Source organism: Battus philenor, unplaced genomic scaffold, assembly GCF_028537555.1.
Source record: "Battus philenor isolate CCGP_79_NKW_IND1 unplaced genomic scaffold, ilBatPhil1.0.hap1 SCAF_1, whole genome shotgun sequence".
In the NCBI taxonomy this organism is placed as follows: domain Eukaryota; kingdom Metazoa; phylum Arthropoda; class Insecta; order Lepidoptera; family Papilionidae; genus Battus; species Battus philenor.
Window position 1 is genome coordinate 1,383,716 of NW_027181661.1, and position 15,459 is coordinate 1,399,174.

The window sequence follows — 15,459 nt, forward strand, 5'->3', positions numbered from 1 at the left end:
CCAATAAAACCATGTTTCCAACAAACTAGGGGGTGATACAAGAGGTCCCCAATAGTGGAGGCCATTGAAAAAAAAAAACATCATCTGCGTACCATACCACTGCGATCGCGAACCTTCCAAACATAGATATCTTTGAGGGAGGCCTAAGAATTTAAACTCTAGAAAATATATACTTCATAAAAATAAAGAAAAATGTAAAATGGCGGTTTTATCACACGAGGCAATTTCATACAGACGACCAATATGAAAACGGTACATGTATAAATAACGAGTAGTTATCGTGTACAATACATACATATACATATGTACTTAGCATATATCTTTATAAAAAATAAGGTATTATACATGGGCAATGGGCTTATATGAGAAACGATGAAATTCGTGAGCTAACGAAAATGACCGAGCAGGCTTCGTAGGGTGTAACCGCTGGAGCCTCAAGGTTCTGGAGTCAAGTCACAACTTGGACAAGTGACATTTTAAAGTCGTCGATAGAAGCTATACGGTGGTAGCTTTCAACCGATCTTAAAATCTATGGAAGAGGTCTAATCTCAGCAATAACGTTATTGCAAAACAAAATGTTTAATTTAATGATGTTTTATATAAAACATCGTTATAACTATCTTCTGATGCGTAAAAGCATTCGATGTTTTTTTAACACAGAAACAAGTGACGATTTGCTGTGTAAAAAACAGATTTTCATGATTAAAGCACAAACACTCAACGGTTGCCTGTGCAATTTATGATTCTTGCAAATGTAATACTAAATTGTATTTTTTTTTCCAAAAGATCTTTCTAAACCAGTGTTTTCTAACCTTTTTCATGTTCTACCTTAGCATTTCTAGAATGCATACGATCTCCTATGTAACATAAATGATTTTTATATTAAAGCAAATGGGTTAAACTCGTGTCAATGTGAAGGTTGTAAAGAAAGTAAAAAGAGTTTGTGAAAAAGGAAGAAGAAAGATATATTAGTATACCAACTTTAACCAGAAATTGTCCCTGTCCCACACAAAGCAAAAGGTAAGAGAGGCCCTCAAAGACGAGTGTCATAAAAAAAGAAAAATAAAGTGTATAGAGTACACTTTTGAATTGCACCCTTACGTTGCTACTTTACTATATATTTATAATTTCTAATAATCGAAGAGTTTTAAATTTGTAACTCGTTCAGCGGTTCGTGGTAACTCCGGTTTTATTTTAAATTTAATTGAATTATTTTACAAATTGTTATTACACATACAGTAATAAGCTATAGACGAAAGTTTCGACACCTATTTTCAAGCATCCTGTATAAAATGATCACTATAGAATATGTTACATTATTCCTATTGCAATGCGTAAGTGAAATAATTTCTATACAGAATAAAATCTATAAAGATAATTAGTAAATAAATAAAAAGTGTAAAACATAAATAGGTAATGTTTAAATGCTGTACAAAGCCAATAAATGGTGAAGCTATAAAAGCGATACTTACCAAACGCTGGTTCACGGTTATAATAATGGAAAAATAAACGCAAAACAACTCGCCGCAAAAACCCCAGCGTTTTGTTTATACCCCTGAAAGAGCGGTCCGGAACGGTCGACGTATAAATCAGACTGCTTTTTTTTTAATATCGCACCGGTTTTATTTTTCATAATACACCCCCCAAAATTCACGTTTTCGAGATTCGAAACGAGCAACAGTTGCGAACGATCGAGATCCTGTAGCTTTTAATTGGATGGTGGTTTATTTTTGTAATAGGATATGTCCCGTCGCGTATTTACAATCATATATAATATACATTCTTTTAAAACTTTATTCATGCTATTTATTAATTAATTTATTTATCTTTAAGAGATATTTATAGTTGAGCTCCTCGGAGTTTGCATATTTCAACTCAAATATATCTGCAAGGGTTACAAACACACTCTGAAATGTGAAGAGTCGACGACAAACTTCGATGCATTTTTTGCCGACTGCAAGGCATGATTCTCTCCCAAAGATATCCTGAAATACCATAATCCCAAAGCTTGGCACATTCAACATTTCACATTTAAAAAAATTAACTACACAATTAAAAGGAATCAATATTAAGTATTGTCAATGTTGGAATACCACATAAACAGTGAATTGATAACGTTTAAATGGACTAAAATGTAGATAAAGAAAGAAGCAATATGAGAAGGTATTTATTCTAAACGAGATCATATCACATATACTGTTTAACCTATAGTTAAATAGGTAATGTTAGGTTTAATAATAGTAAACATAAGGTTGAAATATGAATTAAACACTTGTATATTATATAATTCTGCAAAATTTGGTTAATAACATATATAAATATACATTCAATACAACTTTTGTTATGCGAAGTATGATATATATATATTTGAATCAATATATTCGATAGTCTGTGGCGAATTTAAACAAATTGCAACTTGTCTATCAGCTTTTACAATAAGAAGATTGGATCATGGATTTTGAACAACGTGATACATAAAATTAAGTTACAAAAGTGCAAAGAATCTCATTAATTGTTGAAATTTGTATATGGTGACTTTGAAGACAGTTTACAAGAGATATTAGATTTGAAAGAGGGAATGATTCGGTTCAGGATGAGGAATGATCGGAGCGTTCTTCGTCCTTAAAAATCGACAAAAACATGCAAAGATTAAAAAATTGGTTCAGCCAAATAGGTGATTGTCGATTCGTGAGCTTTCTACAACGTTTGCGAGATGATATACGGAGAAACCCGGAAATAGGCCAACAATTTCCTCTTCTGCCGCAACAACCGTTCCACATATCGCTTCTAATCTACTAGTCTTTGGCAAAAAAAAATACGACTGTCTATCCACATCTACCTTACTCTCCGTATTTAACAGCATGCCATTTTTAGCCCTTACGAAAAATAAAAATCTGTTAAAAGGAAATCGTTTTAAGATAGTTCTCGAAATTGAAAGAGTCACGAAAGATCTGAAAAGCCTTCAGAAAGAGACATTTCAGAAGTGCTTCTAATCGTTGAATCAATGTGATTATTGCATCGCTAGCCAACGAGAATACTATGTATGAGATTATTTTTTAAAAAGTGTAAACTTGATATTTTGTTCGCAATCATATATTATGCATTTTTATAGTAGGTAACTATTAATTGAATAAGGCAACTTTTTTATTAATTATAAATATATTTTTTATAAGTCGACATCCCTGTATTGTAATGCAAATCCTTTGAAATCCATAGAAAGGTTGGGTGTAAAAGATCGCGGAATACGATAAGACCGCCAATTGTACTTTTGTATTGTTATTGTAATATCTATGTTATGTTTATAAGATTTACAATACAGTTAAAAATAAACACATTAGATAAACGCGACAGATGCTCACACACTAATTCTTGAGATTGGTACGTAGTGTTGTTATTTCATATAAATTCGCAGTAATCAATATGTTCTTTATTCTTTATTATCTTTTCCTCTGGTGCTATGCTGGTTACAGGTATAAAAGCCTTTAATTGTTTTACTGTCAATTAAAACATGGATTATATAGTCCAAAAATCAATGGGTTCAGAAATAATGAATAACATATTGATAATATAATAAGAAATGGCGTTTTCAGAATTGTCTGAAATTTATGGCCTTCTGAATGCGACAGATGTAAATATTTAATATTTCAGGGTGACCAATTTATAAACGATGATTGTAAATAGATGTGAAAACTTCAAAAGTTTTACATTAGAAATAAGATATATTTATTTATATATTTATCAGCTCATAACTTTTACACATATAATCAACATGTATACCGTCCGTTGTGCAGAATAAATAAATGTAAAATGGAACATTTAAGTTTGCAATTAATAACTCAGATTTGCTAAAGGAAAACGACGAAACAACAAATGAATATATAAATGAGTGAAGTGCATTTCACTTCACCGAACATCGTAGTCCAATTAAGCTGAACACACATAGTTACCTTTTAATAAAAACAGTTCGGCACGAGCGATATTTTTGTGTTTATCTCATTTTTATGAGTTTAAGCAGGAAGCGCTAGGTGGCGTGCGAGATAGGGATTTAATTGAAGGAGAAGCGCCGGTGGGGAAAGCCGCAACCCCCAGGGGGCGTGGGCGTGAGGGGGGTGTAGAATAAAAAAAAATCCGTAGCTGCCATACCCGCGAGCACGGATGCCGTGAAAGTGGCACGCGGCGGATAAATGAAGCCGTTTTTGTTTGAATAAGGCTAAGCTTAGCGTTCCACTTTTGCATTGTCGTCTCAATTCTATGGGATGTTAGTTTCATTCACGGCGAGACCGTCATTAAATTTATGTCGCATTTAACCGTTTTTCATACTCCAAACGTACACATGGTCCCGCCGCACTCACACACATAGTTTCATAATTATGCTCCGCGAAAACTCCGAGATAAATGTTATTTGACCCGAGCGAGCGCCCGCTGAATAAAGAGTGTTTCATTCCATATTTATTTACGAGAATCTCTTTTCGGTGGAGGGCGAGAAGAATTAAGTCAACAACGCACTTAACAATAGAGATCGAGTTCATTCTTCCTGCGTGCCTGTGTGAATGGAACCTTGTTGCTCGACGACTAAGATGCAATATCGAACGACACGTTTCAGATAAGGGGATCGAGGCGTCACTTCTGTGACAGTTTTATTAATTTTCTATACTACTCATCCCTATTTCCCACCCTCGCAGTTACTAACAGTTTTGCAGTGGCGGCATATGGAGGAGGCAATGTTCGGATCGCAGCTTGCCGTAAAAACTTTTTTAAAATTTGAAACGACAAAACATTTGTGTGGATTTTATTACTTCGCCTCAATGACGTCTCCTTTATCAATTTAAACATCGTAACATCGAATTCTTTTTAATTAAAAGCATTAAACGCATGTGTGCCTCAAATATAAAAAGAAAAAAAAATCAATATTTTAAATTGAAATAGATTTTTAACGTATGATTTATTCAAGTTATTTTCGGGCTTTAATCATTTCAAGTTCATTTGTATAAGTAGCTAAAATGTCATGAGACCCCAATTTATTAGAAACTAGAAACGAATTGAGCTCCCTAGTAATGACATTAGCTTAAAATAAAGCCAGAGGGGTTGCAAATGCAGTTCTGATTTTGAAAAAGCCTATAAAAAATTCAGTCTGGTTTTTTTTGCGATTTCTTCCTTCTCCCTTAAGACAGTAGGTAGTCATTCGTACATAGCTTTATACATTTATTTATACATATATTTACATATACATTACATAAGTATATAGTTTTGAAACGGCCTTTAGCATGTCAGCTTCCGCGTTTTAGAAAGCGTCATCCAACTGCGAGGAATAGACCTCGCGTAAAGATATCTGTAGGGAATATATCACAATCGCCACATTTGGCAGAATGATTGGCGATTACAAAGTATACCTCATTGCGATCGCATATTGTACAAAGAAACCGCTGCCCATCTTCTATAAAATTATTAGTATTATTTAGCAATATGGTTTGAAATATATATAATACTGTATCCCGGGAATCAAACTCGCTACCAGCGGCACTAAGTCTCAGTTACTATTTGAAAGCATCAATATGATATATTTCATCATCTTCAGCTGTTATTGTTCACCTTTCCGCTAGCCTAGGAAGAGGTCTGCATTTAACGTTTATCTGGAACATTAACAGCGCCATCTATCGACCTTGTATGCGGACATTTTATTATTTACAACAATACATATTTCCTGAATTAAAATATTATAAAATCTTCCTTTTATTATAAATTAAATACATTATTAAACCGAATATATAAACTCATTAACATACTGAATTAATTTAAAAATGTATTTCATATTACAATTAATATTTATCCAATAAAAATTACGTTTCATTTTTTTTGTAGTACTTCCACGGCGTACAATATTTGAAGGCCGTATTTAACAAACATTAATCTCGTTATTTCTAAAGGATCATTCAAAAGGAGCTGTGATTAGAGAAATGGATCGGTTTCTGAAAGTCTACCTTTAGTTTGTTGAGTACACACGTTTTAATCCGATCAAAATGTAATCTATTTATGTAAAAATTAATCCTGATTTATATTCTTTGGTATAACTTTGACAGATTACCGTTTTCTTGGTTTTTTTATTAGTTTTTTGATACCTTGAGCAGTGGTATCTCAGTGACAGACATGCGTAGGTCGATAGTTCAAGTATCGGGATACGATCTTATATAACTCATACTGCGATTGCCACTGGCCGCAAACAAGGTTCCAGAGGAAGGCCACAAAGTCCTCTGCATACCATAATACCACATTGCGATCGCTAACCTGCCTGCCAAGAGTGGCGATTGTGGTATATCCCCCGTAGATATCTTTGGGAACGGCTTATGGCTTGCAAAGGGTGTCTACGTGCTAAAACAAACTTTTGAAATAGTGAATTAAATAGTTAACACGTTCACTGTGGGCCCAATTTTGAAGAACTTTCAGCTGGTGCGGCTGAGGTCGAATCAGCCTCAAGCTGAACTTCCTAGTAGTGCGGTTGAGGCCTTTTCTGCCTCATGTTCATCAATATTTTTTTACAATATTGAGTCAATGCTTCGCAGGCATAAAGAAAGCTATATTTGTCTTTGTCATACCTCATACGGTTGAGTATAAACAGCCGCGGCAATAGAGAGAAAACACGAGTTTTACGCGCCGCACCAGTGCAAAGTTTACCATGAGGCTGAATCGACCTCAAGCCGCAGTGAACGTGTTAATATTAATGTAAATTAAGCATTTCAGAAATAATGACAATAAAGTAAGAAAAAAGCGATTTCCAAATCAAAATACTCTAAACAATTCGAATATTTCAAACCTATCGAATGTTTCGAACATATTCATTATTCCGAATCAATCGAACGAGGCAGTTATCTGGTAAAACCGTCGATATATCCACTGTACTGAAGAGCGAAGTAATAATTACAATAATAAACGCCCTAACGCGTATCAAGCTTAATAGAATTGCGATACGGGGGTCGTAATAAAGATACGTAGTATTGGTATAACGGCACGAGGTACGCCAACAAATGCGTAGCCGAGTCTGAGATAAGCCACCGCTGTACACTGCGCACCAACGGATGGTTTATCTCGATTTCAATTATTACACTGCCGCTTTCATTGGCCCAACGACCCCGGCGGGGTAGCGGGCGGCGGCAATGGAAAGGGGGCGGTCACGAATCACGCTATCTGAAATCGCCCAAATCACACTTCACGCTTTGTTGTGTCCATCTCAAAGAGGAGGGTAGCGACTGAAAACCCTCATTAAGCCATAAAGAAAAAAAAATTCCCATTCAATTCGCATTAATCACAGGGTTCCTTTTGACTGCGTCACGCAAATTTGCGGAATGAAACTGTAACGTTTATATTCCAATAGGTTTCGATCAATAACTCGGAACGGATTCGATTGGTACTAATCATTTATTTCTTTGACAGATACGGAATGGATCTTAACGGAGCGAGGAGGAAAAATGCAACACGCGAGACCACTAGCACGTTGAAGGCCTGGCTGAACGAACACAAGAAGAACCCGTATCCCACGAAAGGAGAGAAGATCATGCTGGCGATAATAACCAAGATGACTCTGACACAAGTGTCGACGTGGTTCGCGAACGCGCGTCGACGCCTAAAGAAGGAGAACAAGATGACGTGGGAGCCGAGGAACAGGGTGGATGATGATGACAATAATAATGACGATGATGACCACAAGAGCAATGATGGAAAGGACGCTTTAGGTACGTAAACAATTCTCTTGTCTATATATTTACAATGGCGAACTATTTCTATGAGCATGTTATTTCTCGTTAAAAATGGAAGACTAAAATGTCGATTCATATAAAAAAACGTACTCAGATCATAAATCCTTAAAACATGAGTTATTCTTTAATATTCACAGAACGCCAGAGGTCTATTAAAAATAACTTTTCTTTATTAGTAGACCTAAAAGTAGTAAAATTAAGAGTGATGTAGTCGGATCGATACGATTGCTCACAAAAATTATTTTGTTCTAGATGGTAAAGATTCGGGCACGGGCTCAAGCGAAGACGGAGAGAGACCCCAACAGAGGTTGGACTTATTAGGCCAGCGGACAGAATCCGAGTGGTCCGAGTCACGAGCTGACAGCGGACCGGAGTCGCCGGAGCCTTACGAAAGGCCCATCCACCCGGCATACCAACATCTACCTTCCCGAGCCCCGCCTGGTAGCACATCGGCGTCAGCTAAGCCCAGAATTTGGTCACTCGCGGACATGGCTAGTAAGGACTGCGAGGCACCGGCACCTCCGCCTTCTGCGTCTGCCTTCTACCAGTCTGCAGCTGCGGCAGCCGCTCGCCTGGCACATCCTTACAGCAGGCCGGAGCTGTACAGAGGTCTGTATCCACCTACTCATCCAACGGACGTGGCGCTGCTGGAGTACTCGCGTTCGTTGGCGCTGGCGGCGCCGGCGCCGGCACCTCCTGCACCTTCACCGTCCTCCTCATCGACATCCTCCCTGGCCGAGCCTCCGCCGCCGCCCCGAGCCTGACCGCCAGCCCCCAAACCGCCTCTGGCGCACCGACAATAACCGCGTACACGGCCGCAAAGCGCCACGAGGGCCTCGTCTGTAAATAGCGACTATATAAATATGTATACATACGTATATATACGTGATAATAATTAAATTATGCACCGGTAGAGAAGCTTAGGCTTAGGTATATGATAGTGGAAAAGACGTGCGCGTTGCGGCTGACTGCAGCCCAAGCGCCGAGCGACAATATTAGGTGCTAATACGAGTTGGACCGACAAGTTGCTCTGGTTGTTACTGGAGGTGGTTAGACGGAGTGAAAATTAGGTATTACATTACTTTCCTTGTAGACTAACTGTACACTGTTCATTTACACGTGTGTAGCTTATAAATTATTCTTTCAGAACCTCTCCTTCGGTTACTTCTCTATAGTTTCATGTTAAATATATCTAACATATGATTATTAATATTTATTGATACGTGGTCAGTAACTATTAGTTATATTATAATCTTTTTTTATTATTATTATTATTATTTTACATCGCGCCGTATCACAGGCAACAACTCAATTTTAACTTCGAAAGATTTTCTTTATGATTCGTTTCTAGTCTATTACGAGAAAGTTGAACATTACAACGCGATATATCATTTTGAATTAATTAGAATTACTATTATTATTTTATGTACTGAGGAATCTGTTAGGGCTTTCAAGCGACCATCAGTCTCTACATGTTCCGCGTGTTGTTTATGTGACAACATACGTCTTACAATATAACATATATGTAACCTATATTTGATAGTATTTCATACATACACCAATAAAGAGATTATATGTTAATTATGTTGAAACATATGTATTATTTATTGCATTTCAATTTTATTTTTTTTTAACTCTAACAATAAAATAAACTATCATTTCTCTATTAATGAATATTGTTGAATTAAGTAATAAAAGTAATCAACACCAACATATTAAAACAATAACCTTATTATATCAATTCTTATTTACAATTTACGTCATAAATGAAAAGCCATGACATTTTTAATAATTTAAAGATTCATCTAGGACTAAATTACCCGAAAATAAAATCTCTTTAAATTAGTGTTTATATTTATACAGGGTGATATATAGATGTAAACGCTTTAAAATAGTGAACATGTAACTTATTTCATTCTGTATAAAATGATCAATATGAAATTCTATTAAAAAGCAACAGATTATTAACTTCTAGCAGTACAAGCTCTGCAGTGACAAAAAAATAAACAATAATTAATTTCAAAATGTAGTAATACGAATTTTGAAAACTTTTTTTTTTACTATATCATCATTACGTCGCTTATTATTTCTGAAATCATTTATTTTTGACAGTGTGTAGTATTTGTGTATGAACAAACTGCAAATGAGCTATACATTCGTAATATTAAAGCTTTTACATCTGTAATAAATCACACAGTAAAATCATAAATATTTTGTCAAAAATATATTTTAAAATTGGTCACAAATAATGTTTATTGAATTCTAAATATAACTATAAAATGTTTATATTAAATAAATAAAAATCACTAGTTATTTATTAACAATGCAATAATTATCAATATTAAAATATTGTGGAACATACTAGAAATAAATCAGAGAAACCAACTAACTAATTAGCAGAAATGGAACGATAAAAAAAAATCATATTATACGGTGTAATGAGGTTGAATTCTTTTGTGAATATACATCTAATCGTTGTGTCTAAACCAGCCGTCAAATTAGTGATAAAACTAATTAGTTAAAAAATAACATTTGCAAAAGAGAATAACAAACGCCACAGCCGACTAAAATTATATCGTAAAAAATTAGCACCAGATTATTTTCATGCTTAATTAAATAGGATTTAAAGATAAGTAATTTGAAAAAAAAAATGTCATAAAAATGAAACGAACACTGTATTCATTAATATTCACTTTTCTGCAAAAATTTTTTTTAAAGTTATGTTAATTACATCGATGTATGTTGTGTATTTTGGATAAGTAATTTTATGAAATTAAATATATAAATGGAATTCAGGCAATAAGGTACAGAGATACGATTCATGTTATAATTGCTGTAACGCAAACATTCGATTTTCGAAACAAGCTGATCTCAAAATGTAATTTAGACGAAACTAGTTCATAATGTAATACTTTAGAATAACAAATTAATGTTTAAGAGAAAAGATTAATTAAAAAAGAAATGTCACCGTATTAATATACACTATCGATCCAATAGAATTACATTATAATTTCACATCCATCGACGCATTAACACAATGGAATCGTACAATTATAACAAACGGTTCAATGTATTAATAAATTATTTTACTTTACCTTCGATATTGTAGAGACTGAAAGTCCATAATTGAGTCTATAATTTTTGTAAATAGATACATTGTTGTAAGCTATAATGATTATAACGAACATTGATTATGTAAACGCGATAATTTTTTTTTATATTCTGTATTAGAGAAAAAATCTGTTAATGTAAATACGTCAAATTCTCGATTGAGGAATATACATCGATATTGGAGGCATAATCGATTAAATACATGCATGTATCGAGACTTCGTTTCGGCGCACTTAAATAAACGATGTAGCATGGATGTTTTAGATGTATTTGATTATAATCAACTGCGAGGTTGACTTTGAAATGTTACATACGCGTATAGACATTTTGTTTACTTCTATATACTTTGCTGATGGATCCAATCCGTAGTGTTATGACCCAAGTTATCCTATTGTGTAATGTCTTATGTTTTGATTATTGTATTTGTTGGCTTAAAACGTCTTTTAACCGTTCTACTGAAAGGTGTGTGAATAGATGCAATAAAATTTTAATACAGAAATAAAATTATTATATTTTTTTATTTATTTCACCTTCCATCCTTATCCGTCGTTTAGTTTAAGCGTTACATACCCGGCGATAAATATTGCACATCGACCTTTAGGAAGAGACATTCCGCTAATTTCAGCTTCGTAGAGCGATATCTCTATCGCACGAAATACAACGACTGACAAAACGTCACATAGGTAGTGTGAGACAGAGAAAGTACTCTACAGAGCCAAAATTAGCCAATTATCTCTTTCCAAAGCTCGATGTGCAATGTTAATCGCCGGGTACTGTATAATATTTCAATTATTAAAATTTCAATTATTCATATTGAAACATCTCATAAACAAAACTTTATACAATATCGCCGCTTCCAATAAAATGATAAGTCCAAAAATGCAACTTTTAAGGAGATACGAAAAACTAAATATGTTATATCTTAAAAATTTAAGCTACATAATGCATTTATAAAAACATAATTTTATCTACTCTTAATATGCACGTATAGAGGTAAAGTTTTTACTTGCAAGAAATGTCGTTTCTGTCGACATGTTTTAAAGAAAAACCGATTGATTTGTTACCGCTCCAGCATTGAAAATTTGTATACTAGATGACAATAGGTTGTTGATAACGAAAGTGAATATATTGTTGATTATAAATAAAAACTTGTTAAAAATGTAGTCGTGTGAATTTAACTTAAGAAAGCGACATTACTTTTCGGTCGCTCTAATATATCGTATAATATTTTTATTCTTGTTTATATTGACTTATTCGTTTAGAGAAATAGAAGAAAACTTTGCCTATCTCCACCATTTTTAGTGAGAAAATTATTTAAAAAAAATTGAAAAAGTGAATTGGAAGTCGTAGATATAAAATACTTAAAAATCCGGTAATAATGATAATGGTATTTATCATTTTATTCGTTATGGGCGTTGATATATTTCTAGGTATATTAACATACGTCGAAAAAAACTTTTAAATATTTTTATTACTCATTAAATAAGTTAAATAGTAAAATTAATCTAAAAACCCTAAGTAACATTTAATATTATGGCTTTTAAATATATATATATATATATACACACGAATCTACGCAATTATAAACTGAAATAAAAAACTTAGAATCTCAGAGCAATGGTTGCGGTATATGATTCGGTTTTATAAATGACAGACGGGAAAATTTTGAAACCTACGTAAATATTCTTAGACGCACTACTACAACTGCGTATCCCAAAGAATTTCAATGATGTCGCGTCTTGAGCTGCTCGCATCCAAAAACTCTCCGCTACCTACACTATGTCGTAAGTCTACCTAGTGTGGGCCGCGTCTACCTACCCGTGGTTACCACTAGAGAACCTTTCAAGCCAAACGGCAGTTGCACGAGCGATGTGCTAAGCGCACAGGCACTTTAAATGAGCTGTTCTTTAAACTACGTCAGTAATCTTGATTTCTCTGCAGAACTCCTCATTTCTAATTCACATTCGCGAATGTTCGATCATAGCTCTACCTATTGTTTAACCTTGAGCCTTATACGACCAGCTAAACCACAAATTGACATTATAAATCTCTACTTAACCAACCTGGATTATAACTTACAATTTTGTGATCAGAATTGTATACTACCAATAGACGGTACACTACCGATGCGGTGAACAACATATCATCATTTCGGGTGAAGGAATCCCACTTCGAGATCGATTCAGAAATGTTGAGATCCGATGAAGAACCACGATCACCGACGTAGCTCGAAGAATTTCTTGTCTAAAGTGGTAGTAGGCTGGCCACATCGCCCATGACCAATGGTCTTTGGGACGAAAGGTTCTCGAGTGGCGTCCATGGACCGACGTTACAGTCACAAGATACAGGCAGCGCAGGACCGTTCATGGTGGAAATCTTGGGAGAAGGTACATGTCTTATAGTAGAAGTACATCGATTAAAAAAAAATTGTTTAGAAGCGACCTTCATTCAGCGTTTTCAAAGGCTTCGACAAGGTCCAACTCCAGACCCTTATTAAGGTCCCAGCGGCTATTCACTCTTATTCGCTTTGACCTCTCGCGTAACCTTACCAATGACCAGAAGTAAAAACTAAGATGATGAGCCACGATTCTTCACCGGTAACACAATAGAACAAATAAACAATAGAAAAACTTTTAAATGTAGCTTAACTTACTTATATGTCTGCGAGCAATGTTAGGCCGGCGATAGAGAACAGATTTGCGATAGTAGATCGCGGTTTCGATTCCCGGGGATACAATCCTAGGAGAAATATATAATTCACACTTTGTGCATTAATTATGTAGGATTTTCACTCCTCATCTAGAAGTTTCCAGAAGGTGAGAAGCATCCTCTGCGTACCATAATGCGAATACCAACCCACCGCAGCGTGAAGATTATGGTATATCTTCCCATCGATATTTTTTGAGGTAATCCTATACCTTGTAGTGGTCGTCTATGAACTGAAACGACAGTGATAAATCAACGTGAGATATGCATATATATAATAACTCAAAAATAATTTATAATCTTAACAATTAAAGTCTAATAAAAGATTTAAAGATTTATTTACGTTATCCATATGAAATCAAGTCAACATTTACAATATCAACAGCTAGGATTAATTATAATTAATGATATAACAATTCTATAATATTCCATCACTTAACTGTATACAAAAAACATCATTATTATAATTTAGAAAAAAAAACTGTTCTTACACAACTATTTTGAAAACTTAAGTGGATAATGGATGATAATCTTTTTTTTTCGCATAAAAAAAATTCTAAGTCATTATACGATTCTAGAATGTACTAGATTTCTTAAGTAACTGATTCTATTTATTAATACAATTATTCATCTTATTTTCTAATTAAAATCGTTTATGGTGATAAATATGTACCTGAAAAATTTGCCTGTAGACGAATTTGATTGTAATTAGAATCAGTTTGAGCTCCGATTAAAAGTCATCTGTTATTTAAACTAAAGCTATGAGTTCTATATGCTTCCTGATCATAGATTAGCTTACGTATTCACACGTTCACTTTCACATATGTCTTAAACAAAAGTCCTTCTGCTAATTTCAATAGAAAACATCTCAACTTGATAGAAGTTACAATCAAATTGATCTCATCTATAAATAAATTCTAAGTGACTTGGTTGTTTATTATGGGTATCATAAAAAGGCTCAAGGTCAGACTGAGATGAAGAACGCTATGCTTAGACTTCCGCTTAGTTGTCTAAAGTGGCAATGAGCGAGGCATATCGCTCGTGTATCTGATGGCCGTTTTTTTTTTAATGGCCCCCGCTACTGGGGGCCTCTCGTACCCCTATCTATGGTGGGACAGGGACTAAATTGGCAATTTAATTTTTTTTACATAATTTTTTATTATCTCTCCTTCTTTTTCTTTTTGTCTATTTAAAATTTTTCTTATTTTCTTTAATTTTTTTTGTATCACTTTTTTAATTATTTCCTTGCAGTATGAGAGGAATTCTTCCCTAGTATCCTTTCCGCCTATCAGGGAGGCTATTGACTCCTCCCTGATTTTAACGCCAGACCGGCACTCGAATGCGAATCTGACGGCCGTTAGTGCCGAAAGCTTTTTCAGTGGCGTGACACAAGATATACCGACGATATAGTTAAAGTTGCGGGAAATCACTGGATGCAGGAAGAGCAAGTTAGTAGCATAGTGGCGTCTATTGGCAGATAAGAAAAAGAAAAAAAAAAGTGACTAAACGTCTTTATTAAAAGTCATTTTAATTTCTATGGCAAACAACTTTATAGAAACTGGTGTCAAATTTCGATTCTACAACATCCCTCGACAATAAGGCTTTGAAGGTTTCAGATGCATTTCGATCTGAGAAGGTTTTTGTTTGTCACGAATGACCTTCTTCAAATTTCTACACAACATAATTAAAAATGATTAAAACGAATAAATTTCAAATTAGCCCAACGAGGCAAGTGCGATCTTGAAAATCACTTGCTAATAATTCCAATATAAAAACAAGACTTATTAACAATTGGTGCATTTCAATTTGACGCCAACGTTTTTTAATTGATACTTAACCTTCAACGAATTCACGAACTCCAAATTGATCCTCTTGAAGCTATCATCGCATTAAA

At 34.5% G+C, this 15,459-nt stretch overlaps 1 protein-coding gene across 1 annotated transcript in view; it reads left to right on the plus strand.

Annotated features, from left to right (window-relative positions):
- The window catches only part of mirr (mirror), an 88,461-nt gene extending 78,744 nt beyond the window's left edge, over positions 1-9,717 (plus strand). Inside the window, exons 4-5 of the mRNA XM_068777601.1 lie at positions 7,426-7,724; positions 8,001-9,717. Of these exons, the coding sequence (XP_068633702.1) occupies positions 7,426-7,724; positions 8,001-8,512 (811 nt within the window). The 3' untranslated portion in view covers positions 8,513-9,717. The remainder of the gene's footprint in view (positions 1-7,425; positions 7,725-8,000) is intronic.
- Positions 9,718-15,459: the final 5,742 nt, after the last annotated feature.